The sequence below is a fragment of the Dromiciops gliroides genome, chromosome X, assembly GCF_019393635.1.
Source record: "Dromiciops gliroides isolate mDroGli1 chromosome X, mDroGli1.pri, whole genome shotgun sequence".
Taxonomy (NCBI): domain Eukaryota; kingdom Metazoa; phylum Chordata; class Mammalia; order Microbiotheria; family Microbiotheriidae; genus Dromiciops; species Dromiciops gliroides.
The window spans coordinates 64,747,161-64,768,695 of NC_057867.1; the positions used below are offsets into that span (position 1 = coordinate 64,747,161).

The window sequence follows — 21,535 nt, forward strand, 5'->3', positions numbered from 1 at the left end:
AGGGCTCGAGTGTGCTTCTCTTCCCATGCAGATCTACCGTCAGCTTTGATGACCGCCACATCAGTAGCACTCACGGAGGAGGCTACGAGGGTCCCAGTAAACAACAAGCTGCTGAACCCAACAAACCAAGGTGAGGAGTCACAGGGCTCCATGGATAAGTAGAGCCTGGCCTGTCCAAGGTCCTTATTTTACTCTGGAAGAAACAAAGGCTTACAGAGGGCAAGTGAATTACCCAAGGTCATACAGTAAAACTACTGGACAGCCAAGACTAGAACCAAGAGGGATAAAAAAATGTGTTTATTTTCACTACGGTGAAAATTGGTTTCATTGCATCAGAGCAGTGTATTTGTTACAATGAGTCAAATTCACATTCAGTCTGATCACTGAGTGGCCATTTTCTTCATGGTCCAGTGACAGAACAGTGATGATGCTTTCATTTTCCAACCGTGAAGTGCACACATCATTATCTTCTGAAGGAAACTCATTCTTCCAGGCATTTGCAGCAGCAATGACGTACAGTCATAGCATGCATCATGAAGTCCATGAGTCGTAGAGCATAAAGAGCATGCCAAATTCAACTGGAAAATCAGGGATTTGGATTTTTATCAGCAGAGCCTGGCAGCCCATGGTATGTAGCAGAAAGATCACTGGACTCAAAGTCAGGAGGGCTTGGGTTCAGACACTTACTAGATGTATGACCTTGGGCAAATTGGCTTAACCTCTCTGGGCCTATACCAATGTAAATATTATATCTGCTTGCCAGCTATGCTCAAATATGATATTAATATATAACGTGATTATTAATATGCTTAAGTGATCTGGAGTCCCATCAATTTGAGAATTCCTGCTAATGATGCAGATCATAGACTGCCATGACTGCCCATGCCCTGTTATTCTCCTCCATGTCCTCTCCTCAGTTCACCAGTAATAACCAATTTTTAATATTGCACTTAATAAGGCAGCTGAGGGAGGTGTATTACTGGTGTAACTCGAGGAACTAAGAAACCATTCTAGTCCAAACCTAGTTTGTCACAGTGCCTGATATTCAACTGTTAGAGATTCATTCCTTTGGATTAACAGCTATATATGTAATCAGGAATTCTTAGCTCTATTCCTGACTAGGACACTAACTAGAATGTTAGCTCCCTAAGAGACTGTTTCTTTTTTCTTGCCTTTTTGTCTTTGTATCACTAGCACCTAGGACTGTGACTTGTACATAGTAGGTGCTTAATATGAATGCTTGTTGAATTGAACTCCTGAATGGCCTGGACAAATAATTTTCCTTTTCGCATCCTTTGTTCAGCTATAATATGAGGAATTTGGATCAAACAATCTCCAGCCATTAAGAAGGCCATCAGTAGTTAGCCCCTTAAATCCAAATAAGCTCACTCACCTGGTTTGAGTGTCTTAAGTCTTACAGATCATTTGGTATCCATTCTTCCACTGGCCCCTCACAGCAATTATTTGAACTACCTAAATGCAGGTGATATGGTCACCATTATACAGATAAGGAAAACTGAGACTAGAGCAGGGAGCTAATTTACCCACAGCTAGTAAGTATGGAACTGGGATTTGAATAAACACAAGGCTTTTGATCCAAATCCTATGTTCTGTATTTAAGAAAACAAGGTACAAAATAACTTCCCACCAAACATTCCGACAAACCCCTTTACAAAGAATATCCCCCCCCAAAGCAGATGATCAGTTCTTAACAGAAAGGAGGGCTCTCTGTCCCCTAGCTTTGGTATTAGGCTACTCCTGTTGACCACTGGGTTTGACCTGGAATGTGTTTCTCCTCCATGTTGGAGGTCATGGTGGCAATGGGGGAGAAGGGGCTTGGCTACCTCTACTCTGTGTCACTTCCTGTAGATCTTGCAATGCTTTCCTGAATTCTTCACACTTGTGATTCTTCAGGGTGCAGCACCGTTCCCTACACCTCTATGGAAATTCTCAGTCTATTTCATGTTTGTTCAGGTGTCCAGCCATTCCCCAACTGATGAGCACATATTTTGTTTTGGATTTTTTATTATTGCAAATTATACTTCTATGGGTCTTTTTTATTATCGGTCACCTCCCTGGGAGGTAGTCCTGGTAGCAGAATCTGAGTCAAAAGGTAGATTTAGGTACTTTCCTTGGTCAGATGGCTGGATAGCACCTTTACTAAGAACTTAGCTACATATGCCTGACATCGTTCGGAAGTGTTAAGGGCATAAATACAAACAAGCCTACTATTCCTTGCCCTCAAGGTACTTATATTCTAATGAGGAAAGACAACACAAAAAGGGATTCTGGGGGCAGCTAAGTGGTGCAGTGGATAGAGCACCATCCCTGGATTCAGGAGGACCTGAGTTCAAATCCAGCCTCAGTCATTTGACACTTACTAGCTGTGTGACCCTGGCCAAGTCACTTAACCCCAATTGCCTCACCAAAAAACAAACAAACAAAAAAAGGGATGCTGGAAAATGATGGCGGGGAAAGGAGGTATGTTACAGAGATGTCTAGGAAGTTGCATGAAGTCCTGGTTCTAGACAATAAAAAGCCAAAGAACCAGCTGTCCCAGGGACAGAGTCCAAGGTTCTAGTGGGGAAGGGAAGGTGAGTGGGAGGACTTCCTTGGGGCATATAGTCTTAGTAGTTACTTTTTAGGGGAGAATTCCAGATTGTTTTCCAGGATATTTGAAGCAATTTACCCTTCTACCAACACTGAATTAGCATGGCTCTCTTACAGCCCCTCCATTAATAAGTTCTTCCATTTTTTAGCACCCTTGCTAACTGGATGGATTTGAAGTGCTTCCTACCACAGGCTTGTTTTGAGTTACATTTCTATGATCATTAATCATTTTGAATAGTTTTCTTAGGTCATCATTCATAGTTTGCATTTATTTTGAAAACTATCATGTAATGTCTCTTGACCATGTACACATCTAGCGAATAATTCTGTTCTGATGCTCTTTGCCCACCACATCACCACTGCCTCTTTAATTGTGTGTGAAAGTGGAGAGAAAAGGGGGAAACAATTAGATGCCACCAGACACTGGCCAGGGAGCCTAGGCTAGGCCCTGCCTTGCTTCGGGGACACCTAAGGTCTAAGGAGATAAGAGATCCAAGGAGGTAAGATGGCTTGCCCCCTACTCTCTGCCCCTCAGGCCATCCAATAGACAGTAAATGAATATGGTACCTTATGCCATCTGAAGATGACTTTGCTATAAGGTATTTAGAAATGAGCCTACCCTGGAATGAAATTTGATCGGAGACCAGCCAGCAGTGCTATTTACTTTGAGAAACATTTCACTAACAACCATTCTGAATCAGGGCCTTTAAAGGCACAAAATAAACTTCCTGAGAGGAATCAAATATTTGTCAACCTGCTGCATGTTTCCTTGTCTTTAGCCGATCTGAGCCGCATTCTCGAGAAGGCGGTATTCGAGAGATGCCTCTGGTTCCACCTGTGCCCAGAGAATACAGACTTCCCTATTGGAATTTGATAAGGTAGGGAACTCCCAAAATGAGAGACACATTTACCTTCATCTTCACCGATCCAGATCTCCTCGCCTCAACCATTTGATCTTCCATGTGGCCTTAGAGCCAACAACGATTTCTCAGAGGGAATCGAGAAGACTTTTTTCACATGAACGATAACTAGCTTTGCTCATAACGTTTCCTACTGAGAACCCTACCTTCTAAATCCAGGGGAATGGAGAAACATGGAAAGAGAAGCATGTTAGTTACACTTCCCAGCTGACTACTCATCCCAACTACATTCTTGATTCTTTATGTGACCCTGCATAGGTCACTCGAGCCTCAGTTTGTCAAACCACAAAATGGGGGAAAATAATACTTACTTTACTGCGTGTTGGGCTATAAAGAGCACTTGGAGATCATCAACTCCAAATCCCTTCCTTTTACATAGGAGGGAAACTGAGGCTTAGAGAAGGGAGTTGAATTGCCCAGCCCCATCATGATCACCAATCCTCATAACTGGCATTTCTACAGTGCTTTGAGGTTTGCCGAGCACTTTATATTTGATGCTCCAAATAGCCCTGCAGGTAAAGTGCTATTATGAGGTTAGTGGCAAAGCCAGAAGTCCAAACAATGTCTCCTGCCTCCATGGTTCACAGGCCTTCCAGGGCATCTGGATTCTTGCTCATCCCAGACCAGGGGATTTGGACCTCACGTAATCCACTATGTACCAGAAAAGTCTATATATGCAAAATGGGCATATCAAATTGTATTTCCCGAACTACAAAGATGGGCTCTCATGGGGGGGGTGCTGATTTATTCAACAAGAGTTCTAAATCATGGGTTTTTAAGATTCTCCATAGATTTCCAGAGAAGAGTAACATGTTTCTAATCTTGTTCCATGGGCCCTCGTGTTTTCTTGCCTTTATCAGATCTGATATGCTTGCCCCAGAGAACCCTATTCGAGGTTTTCCTCTGGCCCCACCTTCAAGCAGAGAATTCACAGTGTCATATTGGAACCTCAAAAGGTCAGCACTGTTCTCCTTTACCCCTCCCTGACCCAGAGTGCTTTGGTTCTGAGCCATCCTAAGAAAAGTAAACTTTCAAAAAGCCTAACGTTGCTCCTTGGTCAGGATGCAGACTACAGGTATTTGCATCTCCAACCCCAGGCCTCCAGAAGAGCTAAATGAGGAGCCAGTGGATCCAAGCCATGTTTCACACTTGGTCAAAGAATACACCTCTCTACTGTTCTAACAGGGAGTTTAAGTTGTGTTTCCTGGAGAATTCTCATTGGCTTCATGGGCTGGCAGCACTAAAGCAGCCCCACAAGTGGCAGGTGCCTTTGCATCCACTCTTGAATGCCACAAGTGAGAATGAGCCCCACTACTCCTTGAACAAGGCTTACGTGCCACATGGGGAGGCTTCCTCAGGAGGATCTCTCTGGATCACCAGGCCACCAGGCCCTCATTTCTTCAAGTTTTCCTTTGGTCACATTGGCCACAGGTACCTGCTTTGTCAAACACCTCTCTATGCTAAGTGATCCAGGAGGAAAAGAAACTCTCAGAATTGGGAGGCACTTAAAACTTTCCTATTCTGCTATGTCAATCACATCGGTGTGCAAAGTGGTTGAATGAGCTTCCAAAAAACCCCACCATGGCATCATACTGGAAAAGTGCTGGAATGGGAGTCAAGAACCCTATACTTGGGGGCAGCTAGGTGGTGCAGTGGATAGAGCACCGGCCCTGGAGTCAGGAGTACCTGAGTTCAAATCTGGCTCAGACACTTAACACTTACTAGCTGTGTGACCCTGGGCAAGTCACTTAACCCCAAATGCCTCACCCAAAAAAAAAAAAAAAAAAAAAAAAGAACCTTATACTCGACTCCTGGCCCTGGCCCTCTGACTCGCGGTGTGATATTGGGCAAGTCGCTTTCCTTTTCTGGGCTTTGGTTTCACCATCTGCAAAATAATGGCTGGGCAAGTTTCTCTCTAGGGTCTGTCTATTCCAGCTCTAATGTTCTCTGCCTCTATTAAACTAACCAGGAGCTTCCTTCTGGACACCTAGAAATGAGCATGCTCCTCACTGCTGGGCTGATCGTCTTTTCTTCAAGGGAAACTGAATGCATGCCTCCATCTCCCTGTCCTCTCCCCTCTCCCTTCTTCCCTCTTCTCTTAGTATGCTATATATGTGTCGATTTCTAAAGCTTCCCCGAGCCCTGGTGCCATCAACCAAACACACTGATCAATCAGTCAGCCAACCGAATTTTATGAAAGTCTAGCCCAGAAATTCTTTACTTTTGGGGTCCTGAGCCCCTTTGATTTAATCGAGCTGCTGAAAGTCCCCTGAGGATCCTTTCCCAGAGTCATTTTTGGAAATCGTTAAAGGTGATGCTACATTTCAGTTAGTGGCTACTGGACATGTAGTGAGTACCCTCTGGATCACTCACTTTGCCAGAGCCAGGCCAGCTCCTTGAAGATGTGGCCATGGAAAAGTACTTCCCATTCTAGTCCACGACCCCTGGAAATTTATCCACAGACCTTTTAGTCTAGTGTGTTCTAGGTGCTGGGGATGCAAAGACAAAAACAGTCCATGGAGCTCAAGGGGCTTACTTTCTGTCAAGAGAGACAAGTATGTACAGGAAAAAATAGCAAGTACTAGTTTCAACACAGGGGGGTTTGGGAGAGAGGACAGTAGCCCCAGTCATGGGGATGAGAAAGATAGTACTTAAGGAAGAGATGGATTCTGTGAGGTGGAGGTGAGGAGGAATGGCCAGGGCAAAAGCCCAAAGGTACTAGCTGGAAGACTGTGTGTGAAGAACTGAGAGAAGGCCAGTTTAACTGGATCACATAGCTCAGGGCCAGCTCATGGAGGCTTTGGAAAGCTATATCATCCTAGAGGCTCCTATCAGTGGAGCTGATTGACTCAAAAGACTCCAGGAGTTGGAGAATCAGAATAGAATGCTAGAGCTACAAGGACCCTTAGACAGGAGCTCAGCTAACTCCTTCATTTACTTTTACTTAAAGGGAAGAACCCCTTTGAAAATTTGTAATTAAGTTCTTTTTTTCAATTATTGACCATATCCATAAATGTGGATCTTATTCTGCATTGTGAGTCCATGACCTCTCCTGTCAGGAGGTAGGTACCACTCTTCATAGGTCTTCTTGAATTAGGGTTGATCATTGTATTGATCAGAATTCTTAAATCTTGCCAATTTAAAAAAAATTACAATATTGTTACTTGTAGTTTAAACTTTTTCTAGTTCTTCTCACTTCATTTACATGGAACCTTTTGCTTTTTATCTTATTGGACTATAGGCCTAGTTAGTAGTGGTATTGCAGGGTCAAAGAGTGTATACTTTAGTAACTTCCAGAATAGCTAGAATTTAGGGTTCATCCTCCACCAACAGGATACCAATGTGCCTGTTTTTCCACAACCCCTCCAACATTTGTCATTTTCCTTTTTTGTCAATTTTGCCAATCTGATGTAACCCTCTCATTTTTCAGAGGAAAAATCTTAAGGGCAGAGAAGGGAAGAAATTTGACTTATACAGTCAGCTAGTTGTAGATGCTAGACTAGAATCCAAACCTTCCAGTGCAAGGTATTGTCCACCAGCTCTCACCAATGGGAACTCAGATCTATCCATTAATTCAGGTGACTTAAAATTTGTTGTCTTTAGTAGGCTCAGCTCCGAGGAATGTGGTGCGCTTTCTCCAGATGACCAGTATGATCATTCGATGAACCTGCAATACTCCATACCCAGCGAGAACACTACAAAGTAGGAAAAGACACTAATGGGGACCCACTCACTTCCACCGCGGCTACTGGGCTGAAGGCTTCGGGTGCTAGAACTGTGTATCCTAGTACTGTGTGCAATATGCAGGCCCTCTCCTCTCTTAGCAAAGAGCACTATGGTGTCTAGGGAGGAGAGAACTCTGTGTGCTAGGCCTGGCCTCCCCTCTAGCTGTGTGCTTTTGGCCAAGTCCCTCTTCTTTGGGCCTCAGTTTCCCCCACATAGAAAGTAAGACAAAGTGAGAGAGGTAGACTACACAGTCTCCAGAAACTCCTTTCATTCCAAAGGTTCTTTGTTTCTGTGGTTGCAGGTATGCCTCTGCCTCCACTGTTACCACCACTGAAGAGAGATACGGAAGTTCAGCCAGCTTGGATGATCCTATACCATCTGAAAACCGGAGGTAAGCAAGGAGAATTTATCAAGACTGGCCTTAGTTGGAAGGGGAGGGCCACACGAAACGTGGCCTTGGATGACAGGATCATCTCTGTGGAAATCCAAGGGACCTCAGAGGTCATCTAGCCCAGAAAAGGTTGCTGAGGCCCACAGAGGTTAAGAAAACTCAGTTGAGGTCGCCCAAATGTGAGACATATCAATTATTACTTAACAGATATATAACTTGAAGGGACCTTGGAAGTCATGTAGCCCAGTTTCCATTTTGCAAATAATGAAACCAAAGGCCAGAGAATGGAAGTGATTTACCCAAGGTCACACAAGCAGTAAGTGGTGGAGCTGAAAATTGAACCCAGGTTGTCTGCCTCCTGATGCAGCACATGGCATGGCCACAGCATGTAATGAGTGATATGCTGCCATTGTACCAGAACCTGGTTTTGAACTTGGGGCTCTGCCCCCAAATTCAGCACTTGTCCCCTCAAGTAAGCAACAGGTATTTGTCAAAGGCTTCCTGTGTTCCATACAGAGTGTTAGATAGAACCCAAAGCAAAAGAAATGATCTCAAGGAGCCAATACCCTGCTGAGAGCAGTGTCTACTGGGATTTCTTTAAATAAATCCCAGGTAGTTAGAAAAGGAGAGGTCAGGATCATTGGGGAAGATGAGGAAAAGCTTTGTCTAGGAAGGAGGCTGAGGGGAGAGGGGAGGGGCCCCCTCCCAACTCGCCATTGTTTTCTCTTTTGTCCTGGGTCCAAAAAAGAAGCCAACCAGACTGTAATCCAGAGACTCTTAGCATCATGAGCTGGAAGTCCAGTTCCCTTGTTTTTCAGATGGGGAAGCTGAGGCCTGCAGAAAGGAAGATATTGGCCAAGGTTACCCAGGCTTAAATGGCAGATCTGGGTCTAGACTAAATGACTTCTATCTCCCAACCTTATGTCCTGATACTCCTTTCTCACTTCTTCCTATGCACTATGCTGCCCTTGAGGGAGGAATCCATTATTATGTATGAGAGGTCCTTTTTGCACTGATGACTGTGTAAGGGACAGAGAGAGAAGGAGGGAGGGAAGGAGAGAAAAACAGATGGAGCGCTTAAAGGTAGGGTTCCAGAATATCTGGGGGATCCCTCCCCACTCCCAACCCTCCAGCTTCCTCCAGCAGCAATCCCAAAAAGGAGTAGGGGTGGAGAATGGTGTTTTTGCTGCCATATTGCATTAGCCGATTAGAAGGCTGGTGTGAGGTATTCTTCCGAACACTAGAGGGCACTCCTTTCTCATGAAAGAATCAGGGCTCATGTATTTAGAAGCAGGGTTTTTTAACCTTTGTTATGCCCTGGCCCACTGTGGCAGTCGGATGCAGTCTAGGATGACAGATTATATTGAAATGCAGTTGTCAAGTTATTTTTCTTGGTTTTGTTTGTTTGTTTATTTGTTTTGCAGGGCAATGAGGATTAAGTGACTTGCCCAAGGTCACACAGCTAGTGTCAAGTGTTTGAGGCTGGATTTGAACTCAGGTCCTCCTGAATCTAAGGCCAGTGCTTTATCCACTGCGCCACCTAGCTGCCCCCTATTTTTCTTAAAAAAAAAAAAAAGTCCATGGACTTTAGATTAGAAACTCTTGAATCAGTGTAAAAGGGACTTAACAGATGAAAGAATGAACAAAGACATTTATTAAGATCACTTGGTCCCACCTTCACACTCACTCCCCATTTTATAGATGTGGAGACTGAGGCCCAGAGAGGGAAAGAGACCTGTCTAGAGCCTTCCAGGGTAGTAAGTAGCAGAAGTGGCTCAGGCTTCTCATGCATGGCTCTTTCCCCAGGAGAATACTGTTCTTTTTAGATCCTTGGCCTGAGAGCCACAACAGGTATTAGATATCGTCTATTCCAAATCTCTTATTTTACAAATGAGGAAACTGAGACCCAGAGATGGGGAAGTGACTTGCCTAGTCTGTAGCAGAGTTGGGACTTGAACCAGGTTTTCCAGCTTCAAGTCTAGTGCTCTTTCTATTCTGCCAAGCTACCTGATCAGCCCACAGAATATATTATACTTTAGCAATTATCTAGTCTAACTCCCCCATTTTACAGATGAGGAAACTGAGGCTTGGGGGCTTTCTTATTAACAACGCTTATCCATTTTGCCATGTACCCAATGAGTAACCTGCTTACTGAGAACTTCCAAGACCATTTAAGCTGACCCCCATTTTACAGAAGATGAAATTGAGGTTCATAGAGGGTATACATAGATGACTTGACCAAGATTGCATGGAGGGTGGCTAGGTGGTGCAGTGGATAAAGCACCGGCCCTGCATTCAGGAGTACCTGAGTTCAAATCCGGACTCAGACACTTGACACTTACTAGCTGTGTGATCCTGGGCAAGTCACTTAACCCCCATTGCCCTGCAAAAAAAAAAAAAGATTGCATGGAGACTTAGGGGCAGAAGTGAGGATAGGACCTCCAAGGCCCAAGGCCCCTCCCAAGTCTATACATTGGCTCCTCCATGGAGGGAAGCAGTCCAAGGCTAAGATCTCTATGCAAGCAGGAAAAGGCTTCTGGGATGCCCAGGGATCCCTTCCCCTAATTGTCCCAGTCTCCCACCTGCCTTGGACCCCAGGGAGAAAGATGAGTCCCAGCTAAGGCATTGCTGATGCCTTCATCCAGATAGTCCCTCTTGATATGCATGAGAACACTAAATGCTTAGATTGGTTCCTCTTGGCCTCAGAAGGTACAACTAGGAGCAATGAGTAGCAGTGATAGAGAGAGACCTATCTAGGTTTGTTATAAATGCAAATTCCCCAGTGCTAAAAAGCAATGTGCTGCCCCAGGAAGTAGTGGGATTCCCTTTCCCTGGAGGGCTTCAAGCAAAAGCTAGATGACCACTTGTTAGGGATGTTATGGAAGGGGTTTCCAGTTCACTTGTGGATTAGACTAAATTTGTAGTTCTAAAAGCCTTTGAGGTAATAGAGAGGTGATCTCATCTGATTAAAAAATAGGCCTTGTGAGGAAGACATGGTGAATAGATGGAAACTGAGCCTCAGAAATTAAGCAACTTAGCATCATCTATGAGGGGATCACAGACGGAGAGCTGGCATTCTCTTTAGAGATCAGCTCATCCTCTTTAAGCTAGGGATCTCAGAGAGATTGCCTAAGGTCACATGTCTAGTCAATGGCCCAACTTTTAGCAGGCTGGGGCTAAAATGGATGCATTTCAACTTGCTTTGCAGAGCTCTTTCCATGATATCACACCTTTCCTAAGCTCATAGAGAAAGCAAGAGAGAGTCAAGCCTTGGACCCTGGTTAGCTACATGGGAATCTAGTGTTCTTGCCCACTACCATAGACGATTTTCCTGGGACTTGCCAGAAATTGGCAAACAAGCTGATGAGCATGGGGGGGGGCAAACTTGTTGGTGGGCAGCATGAGCTGAATACTCTCTTGCCCTCCTTCAGGTGGTTGTGTAGTTAAGGAAGGATAAGGAATGTGAAAGGGTTTGGAGCAAGAGAGTACAGTACATGTGTAAAAGATTCTGATCTCTTGCTGTGTTCAAATCTGGCCTCAGATACTTAGTAGCTATATGACCCTGGGCAAGTCACTTGACCCTGTTTGCCTCAGTTTCCTCATCTGTCAAATGAGCTAGAGGAACAAACGGCAAACCACTCCAGTATCTCTGCCAAGGAAACCCCAAATGGGGTCACAGAGAGTTGGACATGACTGAACAAATAGCCTACATGAGCTCTTCAGTCCACTACCCATGTGACTTCTGGCCAAGTCACTTTCCTTTTCTAGGACTCAGTTTCCCCATCTGTACAATGAAGAGGTTGACTTAGATGACCTCGAAGGTCCCTTTGGATCTCACATCTTCTTCTGTTCTTGCAGATTTGCATCATCCTCTGTCAGCTCCACTGACCAAAGATTTGGAACTCTGCCCAGCGTGGATAACATGATGACATCCGAACACAGGAGGTTAGCCTAAAGATTTAGGGATTCTATTTATTCACTTGATCAGCAAAATGAATAGTGGCAAAAGAGGGGATTCCCTGAAACTATGAGGACAGTGGCTTTTGCTTGTAAATGAAATCTCAAATTCATGTTAGTGTAGTGTGGGGCATGGGCTCCATTGATGGTTTCCTTCTTTTCTAGCTCTCTCTCTGGTTATGAGGAGAGAAGTGTTACTACCATCGTCAGGGAGGCCAGATGGGACAGTACTGGACCTGCTGGAGCCAAGGGAAGCACCCGCCCGGATCCAAAGATTCACTACAGTAGTGACTATAGAGTCAACACTCCAGATTCTACTCACCAGCTGCCCCTGAAGGGCAGTGGCCAAGAGTCCAGCTCCAGAAGGTAAGGGCTGAGGCGAGGCTGGTGAACTCTAAAAGATGGTGGAAATGTAGGTTTTAGGTGCTTTTAAGCCAAATCTTCTGCCAGGACTTGCTTCTTCCCCCACCCAGTTGTAGCTATACTTGCTCTCTATCATACTGTTCTCACATGGCCCAGGGAGGCAGAGGAGGAAGGAGTCTCATTGGATGTTTCTGGTGGACCCAGGGCCCAGACAGATCTGCTGAGGGTGATGAGTGGGGGGATGGAGATCATTTGGGAAGCTAGAAGGGGCCAACCTCTTCATTTTGCAGATGAAGAAACTGAGGTTCGGGGAAGCTAATTGATTTGCCCGATGTTGCAGGTAGTTAGTGTCAAAGGTGGCATTTGAACTGAGTTTCTCTAGCTAGATTAGCTAGTGTTCTTTCCATGTTCATCAAAGTGAACAGCAGCAAGTCTGTGTAGGGGAATGGAGGGGATGGGGAGAAGGCAGCATGTGTGGGGGGAGGACTTGAAGGGGAAGGACATGGATCCCTAGGACTGGTAGAGACCAGGGCCAGGCTCTAGTCTGGCAGGAACTAGGACTTGAAGGAAACCTGGAAAATTGAACACATTTTTGAGGCAAATAGGAGCCGATGATGAGAGACATAAGACATGGTGTTTCCACGGGGAACCAGAAAATGTTAGTGTCTATGGTGGAAAGCTTGGGCATGTGAGGACGAGAGGACATGATGCCGCTGTTTGTTACACACTGATGGTATTGTTGCTGAGGAATTCATCCCAGCAGGTCAGACATTTGGGTTCTGAAACATTTGCAAGGGTCCGGGCTCAACAGAGGAAGGCAGGAATGGGGGCCTAGCCATTGGCCTCTTGATCACGACGACACTCCTGTTGACTAGAGGCAAAGCCACTAGCCCTAAGCCAGTATGCCAAGCTTATTCACCAGACAGGACTTCAAATAACTTCTGGCTATGTCCAAAATTAAGTCCACCCTCAGAAGATGGATGGGCTGCAGTCCAAAGACCTTTCCCATAGAGGTCATTGAAATTTATGGCTAGAGCAGACCTCCGGTGAAGGAGATGCTTCTGTTGGTTTGCGAATTGAGGAAGCAGCCTTCTTAAGTTAGAACCACTGGGTGTCATTGCCCAGGATCAGAGAGCCACTACAGGAAGCCCTTATGGCCTCCAAGGCAAGGGAAAGCATGTTGAAGCAGTGATTAACTTGCTTTTCAGCAAAGTGGTCAAGTCGGTCAACAGTGAGAAAGCATTTATTAAGCGCCTACTATGTGCCAAGCACTGTGCTAAGCACCTCCCTAACACCAAAGCCATCTTAGATGGAATGAACCCCAGAGTTGGATACTGGGGGATGCCTGACTTCTTTTGGTGACTTCTCTGTAGGTGACACATCTGGATGCCTGCCTTTGGGAGACAAAGTATAACTAAGCACACTTAGGATGATCAGACAGGCTGTTCTAGGCCAGGTCTGAGGCACAGTTCTCCTGTCTGCTGTGGATAGGCTCTGGAGTAGTGCTAACAAGCTATGACCCCACTGGTCTGACACTGACATCCAAGAGCAACCTACACTCAACAGAAGGAAGGCTGTGAGCTTAGGGGCTATTGCTGCTGCTAGCTTAGCAATCCTTCCTCCTTGGTGCTCTTGGCCACTATGCCTATACTCTCTCTACTTACTGTCTAACAGAGATACGCCAGCTCTCCCCTCTCAGATTGCCTTGCATACCCTGAGGAGCTGTGCCTCCTAGCAGAATTTGCTGGTGTTTCCTAGGGCTGTGCAGCGAGCACATTCCAAATCGTCTCCCTCTTGCTGTGGGAACCACTCCAGAGGCCTTCTTGCTGACTTTGTAGCTCAGGTGACTCATTCTCCTTTCTGGATCTTCTTGCTGGTTCTCTGAGGCAGGGGAGGGCCCCTCACCCTGGACAGGAGCCATAGCTCCCGAAGAGTAGATATCCCCCAATTTCTTTTGGTTCTTGCATGTTAGTCCATCACCTCAATTGCTTCTGTGCGGGATCTTCCTAAGATCATAGCACGCCTCTCAACAGGGACTTTGAAATCCCTCAGGTAAAGCCCAGAGGATGTGTTACCTACAAAGGATATGGTGGCTCCAGAGAAGCATCAAGCTATGGCTTTTCTGCTTTTTCTGCTGTGGAACCTTGTGCCCTGAGGAAGCCCTGGCTTCTTGTACTCACAAAGACTTCTCCTCCTTTCTCAGGTGTGTCCCTATTTCAGGGGAGAAGACATCTGCAAGCAGCAAGGCTGCCAGCCTCAGAGACAGTGCCTCGAGCTCGGGCAGCGAAGGCTCCTCTAACCCTGCCAAGTAAGGAAGGGAAAGGGTGGTCAGTGTCTCTGTTATCCCAGAACAAGAAAGGAGAGGAGTAGCCATCTTGGCTCCCCTGCTGCTTGCCTAAAGCCAGATACCTTGGCTTCTTTTCTTGGCTGGGCCACTGCCTTAGGAAGACCAGCGAGTAGTGAATGCCCTTTGGTGACTCGATCCACTTGAAGGTCCTTCCAAGTTCTGGTTTAGTTCCAAGACCTGTGGGCCTGATCTAGGGTAGGCTTAGAAGAAGGGAGGTGACTTCTTGTCCATGATAGTCCCTCAGGGTCCATTCTAGGTAGAGAGGTCATACAAGAAAAGCAAACTGTGGGATCCATTTGGCCTTGATGTCATTTAACTTGGGCCTGCCTTGGCTCTAGAACACAAGATTCCCATCTGTCCACTGGACCTCTGTGATCCAGACTGGGTGGGTGAGATACTTCTTTGTGGACCTGAGCCACAACCTGACTTCCTCATTTCTCCTTTCACCCTACTGGGGATGAAATGTTGGGGCCCAACTGACAAGGGTATTTGCCCCTTGCTTGATAGATGGTGCAATGCTGGATGTTATTGCCTGATATCATAAAAGGGCTTGTAGTCAAGGCTTCCAGAGAGAATATCTGTGCCATTTGCTAGCCCCCTCAAAAGAAATATGCAAGGGCAGCTAGGTGGCGCAGTAGATAGAGCACCGGCCCTAGATTCAGGAGGACCTGAGTTCAAATCCAGCCTCAGACACTTAACACTTACTGGCTGTGTGACCCTGGGCAAGTCACTTAACCCCAACTGCCTCACCAAAAAAAAAAAAAAAGAAAAGAAAAGAAAAGAAAAGAAAAGAAAAGAAATATGCAAGCTCTTCAGAGAAGAGTCGGCACAAGGGAGAGAGAGAGCCTTTTCTCAGTTTCTCCTTGCTCTGAGTCCTTTGTTCCACATTTCTGTTCTTTGCTTTTCTATAGCAAAGGGATGTTCTCCGCAAAGGAGTATATGAATGCTCGAGCACTGTCATCTGCTAGGCCCTCCTCACGTTTCAGCAAGTAAGAGAAAGTGTCCCTTTGAACTTTATGGGTTTCAGCCTCCAGACATGCTTACCTGTGATCTTTGGTGTCCTGAGGATGCTCCAACCAGCCAGTCCTGTGCCAAATGTATACCTTTCTACATGTCTTATGTTGGCCCCCGCTTCCAGTCTGTCTCCTCTCCAATCTGGCCGCCTTGTTAATGCACAAGTTGGCTATGTCCACTACTCCTGTACTCACACATCTTCACTGGATCCCTATTGACTCAAAGAATAGAACACTAGGGCTGCTTCTGTCCTTCAAGGGCCTCCACAATCTAGCTGCATGTCCCTCACATCTAGGTCCATTCCCCCTTTCTACTCCATTTCCACCTATTCAGCTCCTGAATCAAGGCCTGTCTGAGGTGTCAGTTACTCCACAAAGCTTTCCCAAGCTCTTCCCCAGTTCCTCCAATCCATTAGCCTCACTTGCCCTCCCTTTCCAATTTGTTTTACAGCCACTCCAGGTGCCTTTATTTCATCCCCTCTTCTAGATTATAAAGCCCCTTGAGAGCAAGGACTATCTGTGCCTAGCAGGAGGCTGATAAATACTTGATTCAAATTGGTATACATATCTCTCTGAATCCCCATGGAGGTTGGTAAATGCTTGATTAGAGTTGGTATACATATCTCTCTGAATCCCCATGGAGGTTGGTAAATGCTTGATTAGAGTTGGTATACATATCTCTCTGAATCCCCATGGAGGTTGGTAAATGCTTGATTAGAGTTGGTATACATATCTCTCTGAATCCCCATTGCTGGGAAGGCCGTGGTGTGTTTCGGCTTTCTAGTCTACCAACAAAAGGTTTCTTCCTATGAACATGGTGATTCTTACTCTTGGGCCCTGGCTCCCAGAATTCTCCTTTCTTCTGACTGGCTTAGCAAACTGTCTAACCCTAGGGCTCTTTGGTCTGCCTTGGGCCTCAGTTAAAGCTCTGCTGAATGCTTCTCCATTGCTCCTTGATGAGTGACCAAGAGTCCATCCTTCCCACCCTTTTCCTGGAGCACTAGAAACCCAGATGACTGGACTGACACTGAACAGTCCTCCTAGCATGTCTCTTCTTTACACAGAGGTCAGTCCACTCCTGTGGGGGTGCCTGTTCCAGAGATGTTCATTTTGTGGCTTTACTACAGGATGGTCTTGCAGGGTTACCAGGATATGCACACCAATGAAATTGTGCCAGTTATTTTGATCCACAGATGCTCTGCTACAGTACTTGGCTTACTTGGGATCTGAAATTCTGACCCTTCAGAACATGAGAGCCAGGAAATACAGCACAGCAATTGTTACAGCACCTGCGTGCTCCTCTGGGCCTGCTACAAACCTGTTGGATTTCACTTAACACAATTCTAAGAAGCTTGTAGAGGCACAGAGCTAGATAACAAACTAGGCCAGCAACCCTACATATGTTGACAGTGAATCTGTGTCAGGACAGCATACTTATGTTCTTATGAACGAGATGGAAAGGATAGGATGACACATTTGGGTTGAATAGGACCCAAGTGGCCAATAAGACCTATGTTAGGTGCCACAGATCTCTCTGTCCTTAGCCCTATTCTGGTCAATCAATGAACAAACGTTAAATGCCTACCATGGGCCAGGCACTGTGCAGTTACAGAACGAGGCAAAAGACAGTCCCTGCCCTCAAAGAGCTTACAGTCTAGTGGGGGAGACAACATGCAAAAATATACAAATTAAGCTATATACAGGGTGAATAGAACATAATTAATAGAGGGATGGCACTAGAATTAAGAGGGGGTGGGGAAGGCTTCCTGGAGAAGGTGGGATTTCATTTGGGACTTAAAGGAAGCCAGGAAGGTCAGTAGTCAAAACAGAGAAGGAAGACTATTCAGGAATGGAAGACAACTGAAGAAAATGTTCATATACTGTTGTATAGCACACAAGTGCATTTTACTGAATTTGGAGATGACAGATGTGGGAGAGAGGGATGACATGATAGCTAACAAGATCAGAGTCCCAAAGTAACTTGACGGGCTAGAAGAATGGACCAAATCTTTAGTCTGCCGCTAATTGCCTCAAATGCTTACAGACATTTGTCAGTGCCTTGGTCTGGGTCCTTGGGAGCTATTTAACCACTGGGTGTGGGGAGCAGTCTTCACTTGCCTTTTACCTAAGAACCCTAACACATGCCCCCTCAGCTTGCTTCTTCTGAGTAGTGCCTTTTGAGGGGAAGGTAGGGTGGAGCTAATTCATAGAGATGAATAAGTACATGGGACGTGAAGATAGATAGATAGATAGATAGATAGATAGATAGATAGATAGATAGATAGATAGATAGATAGATAGAAAGTGTTGGCTGACATTAGTTTGAGGTGAAATGAAGACCTCTGGTGCCAGACTAACCTTGGAGTAGGGAGCTCAGGAAAATAAGCTGCTAATTCATTTTAAGAGAATGAACTGCAATATACCTCTTCAGAGATCTAGAGCTGGGTGGAATGTTGCTGTGGATCTGGCATAGCAGGTGCCAGTTCTGCTATCCAAGGCTCCAGCCAAGAGCTGTAAAACTAGACAGGGGGAAGGCAGAAAGAAAGAGGGTGGTCCCAACATGCCCACTGCTTAGTCCTTGGAGCTGAGGAGAGCCAGCAAGTCCCATGCCCTCCAATCAGAAGTTTCTGTGCCAACTCCTGGCAGACCTGCAGGAAACTGTACTCAGGCCGTCTCTAAAGTGGGAATGGAGGTAGATTGTTTGTGATCCTGGCCCTGGGCCTGTGGCTGATGTAACGGATTTCGAACCATCTGGAGCCAGGAACCCAAACTAGCATTGTCTTAGCCTGCCCCTTGGCCATTCACCAAGATCTCCTCCTTGTCCCTAGGATAAGTGGTGTTATCTGCACTTACTGCTGCAACGAGATCAGATCTGGCCCCAAAATTACTCTGGAGCACTTGGGCATCTGCTGCCATGAGGGTTGCTTCAAGGTAAGGATTGTTTTCCTATTAAAAACCCAAATCCATTTACTTCCCTCTTCCCCTGTCCATCCCCCTCTGTTGGGAAAGCATGGTAGTTCTTCAAATTCCAGAGGTTATCCAAAGCTGAGGCCTTTTGTGTAACTACGCCCAAGTAGATCCACAGGCTTTTGAAAGAACATGCAGGACCTACAGCCATTAGATTCAGAGCCGTATGGATTCAGAGCTGGAAGGGACCTTCAGGATCATCAACGTATCTTCATTTTGTAGAGAAGGAAACCAACAGATGAGTGATTTTCATCAGTGGATCTTAACCCAAAGCCCTGGTAGCTGGTCTCTGTGAGTAGCTGAGGCTTCAGGGGGGCCACTGCCAGGGAACTAGCTCCTCTCCACTTCATCCCTGGATAACAGGCTCAGGGTGGGTAGGACCTTCCAAAGTTTATGCATTGGCATGGCTTACGGTAACCCAGGGTCAGCAGCAATATAGGATATGAGTGGCAGCTTTCCTTTCATCATTAATGATATTTCTTTTTTTTTTTTTAAGTGAGGCCATTGGGGTTAAGCGACTTGCCCAGGGTCACACAGCTAGTAAGTGTTAAGTGTCTGAGGCCGGATTTGAACTCAGGTACTCCTGATTCCAGGGCTGGTGCTCTAACCACTCATTAATGATATTTCAACCCTATTCGCTCCAAAAAAGTAATACGATTGTGGAACGCATTGCTATAAAATTTGATTCATATAGAAAATATAGCCATATACACATAGACATTTTTATTATACAGGTCAGCCTGAAAGCCAGGAAGACCTGGTTCAATTCCAGCCTCAGGCCCATACTGGTTATATGATCCTGGACAAGTCACTTAACTTCTCAGTGCCCTAGGCAATGCTAAACCTATGAGGATCTGGTTCAGCTGAGGGAATGCCACATGCCATCAAGAATTTCCCACCCTGAGAGTCCACAGCTCCAGAAAAATGCTCCTTTGGGCACCTGTGCAGCACACATAGGCGGGATGGGACATGCCCACACTCTCTCGTTTATAATACACGTTTATGTATGTGCCATATATATTCTCGAACTGCAGACCCAGACCCACTGTGAATTAACTCAAATTGGTCTTTGGTATCTTCCCCTCAATCTGTCCAATGAGAACCTCTCTTAGACACACATACACACAATCCCACTTCAAGCTGTGCCCCATTTCTGGCATCAGTAATAGAAATAAAGCTGGACTGGGAGTCAAAGAGACTTGGTTTCAGTTCTGAGCTCTGCTAGAAGGTATTTACGTAACCTTGAGCAAGTGGCTTCCCCTCATGGTAGCCTAGTTTCTCTATCTATCAAATAAATGGGGTAGAACTAGATCTCTAAGGGCCTTTCCAGTCTCTGATTATAGTCCCTGCTCATGTGTTAATTGATTATTAATGTCTTAGCCCATAGGAGCTCAAGGTGTCTCTTCCCCTCCCCGCCCCCATTTGCGTCTTAATGGGCTGAGGTCTGAGAGTGAAGTTGTCTTGATTCTCCAGGGATGAAATGCTAATGGTAGGGTTGATAGCTTGTTGGAAGGTTGTCCAGCTTCTGGACTATAGAACCCATAAGCCAGTCCTGAAGGGCAAGATGTTTGCCTAAGGGCGTTTCCCATAATTAACCTTTGATGATTCCCAGAGTATTCTGAGGTGTTTTGACCACAGAAGTTGATTGGGTGGTGAGGGCTTCAACAAACAGTCTGCAACAACTTTCAGATTCCTTTCCTGAGTCAGAAGTGGATTTTTAGTTACATCTCTCTATACTGGCCATGGTCTCAGAGGGACTGAAGGAGGAGGACTTCCCTCCCACAGTACAGATGCTGCCTCTTCCTCATCTGGTTGCTTTGATTCTGGTCTGCCCTGTGCTTATTTACTTAGGGCTGGATTTCCACTAACCTTATAACCATTCTTCATCTCATTTGCAGTGTGGGATTTGCAAGAGAAAAATGGGCACGATGCTGGACCATGTGTACATCCACAAGGGAATCATTCACTGTGACCAATGCTATGCAAGACTCTTCTAGGTGAGTCTGCCCTTCTCCATTCTTTGGGCCCAGAACATGAGGTTCCTTTAAGGTCTTTTGGGAAGCACTTTGGATGCAGGAATCATGCATTATTAGTGCAGATGTTCCCTTTGCTCTTGTCAGTTGGGCCTTTTCATCCCTCAAACTTTCCACATGTCGTCATTCATTTGCAGTGAATCTTACTATAAGAGGTTAATCTGGGGAGTCCCCTGATCAACTTGATGAGCAAAGGGCAGTGAGCCTTTGTCTGGGTCTTTGATTGGATTTCCCACTGGAGGGTATGGGCATGCATGGCCATTGGCACATACCTCATTGAAGATGAGTAATTGGGGATGACTTGCTAAGCTTGGACTTTTACAGGTTAGGTTCCCCTATTTCAAGGACAGATCATAAAACAACAGAGCTAGAATGTGTGCAGGCCCGAGACACACACACACACACACACACACACACACACACGCACACAATATCCAATTTAACCACCCCTGCTTTCCAATTCCAGATGTCTATACTGTAAAGTACAGATTACCCAACACCCATTGGTACCAGTTGCTCAGTAAAACAGTCAAACTATGAGAACATCATTTAAGTGAAGGAAGACCCCCCAGATATTTCCACAAGTGATGAGATAAGCAAAAGCAATTTTATCCAAAGCACTCCTAGAGCAGCCTTGGGGTTATTGTCCTAAGAAATGCCATGCATTCCTCCATGAAGCCATTTGAATTTCTCTGTGGGTACCCAAGCACAAAATTTGGTCCAATTTGTGTAATGCAATTTTGAGTAAAATAGTGGGCTGGTGCTTTGTTGGTTTGGTTTGTTTTTTTCAAGACGCGCTATTCATTCCATTTCAGCCCCAGGGCTTTGGTGATGACTGGAGGAAGAAGTACCATCTTCCCATCTCCACATTTCAGATCTCATGTTTTCTTCTCTTTTCTTACAGCTTCAATCAGCCTGCAAAGAGTCATCGTGAAGATGGGGACCCATCTTCTTAAATCTCCAGTTACACTGTTTCCCTTTATTACTAATTCCCAGTTGTTTCCTTCATCTCTTCCCTTCTAATCAGTTGAAAATGTTTCACAAAGATAATTAGTCTTATCTACCTTTTTATTAGCTTTGATTTTTTGTATTATCCAGCTTTTTGATCAGCTTTAATTTTTTGTATTATCCAGCTTTTTATTAGCTTTGTTTTATTTAAATTATCTAGCTTTTTAAATTAGTTTTGATTTTTTGAATTATGCAGTTTT

At 45.4% G+C, this 21,535-nt stretch overlaps 1 protein-coding gene across 1 annotated transcript in view; it reads left to right on the top strand.

The window, feature by feature from the left end:
- Positions 1 to 21,322, top strand: part of ZNF185 (zinc finger protein 185 with LIM domain) — a 43,667-nt gene extending 22,345 nt beyond the window's left edge. Inside the window, exons 11-20 of the mRNA XM_043974669.1 lie at positions 32 to 130; positions 3,390 to 3,488; positions 7,137 to 7,232; positions 7,558 to 7,647; positions 11,506 to 11,592; positions 11,770 to 11,970; positions 14,171 to 14,275; positions 18,156 to 18,258; positions 20,193 to 20,291; positions 21,232 to 21,322. Coding sequence (XP_043830604.1) covers positions 32 to 130; positions 3,390 to 3,488; positions 7,137 to 7,232; positions 7,558 to 7,647; positions 11,506 to 11,592; positions 11,770 to 11,970; positions 14,171 to 14,275; positions 18,156 to 18,258; positions 20,193 to 20,291 — 979 coding nt within the window. The 3' untranslated portion in view covers positions 21,232 to 21,322. The remainder of the gene's footprint in view (positions 1 to 31; positions 131 to 3,389; positions 3,489 to 7,136; positions 7,233 to 7,557; positions 7,648 to 11,505; positions 11,593 to 11,769; positions 11,971 to 14,170; positions 14,276 to 18,155; positions 18,259 to 20,192; positions 20,292 to 21,231) is intronic.
- The last annotated feature ends 213 nt before the right edge of the window (positions 21,323 to 21,535 follow it).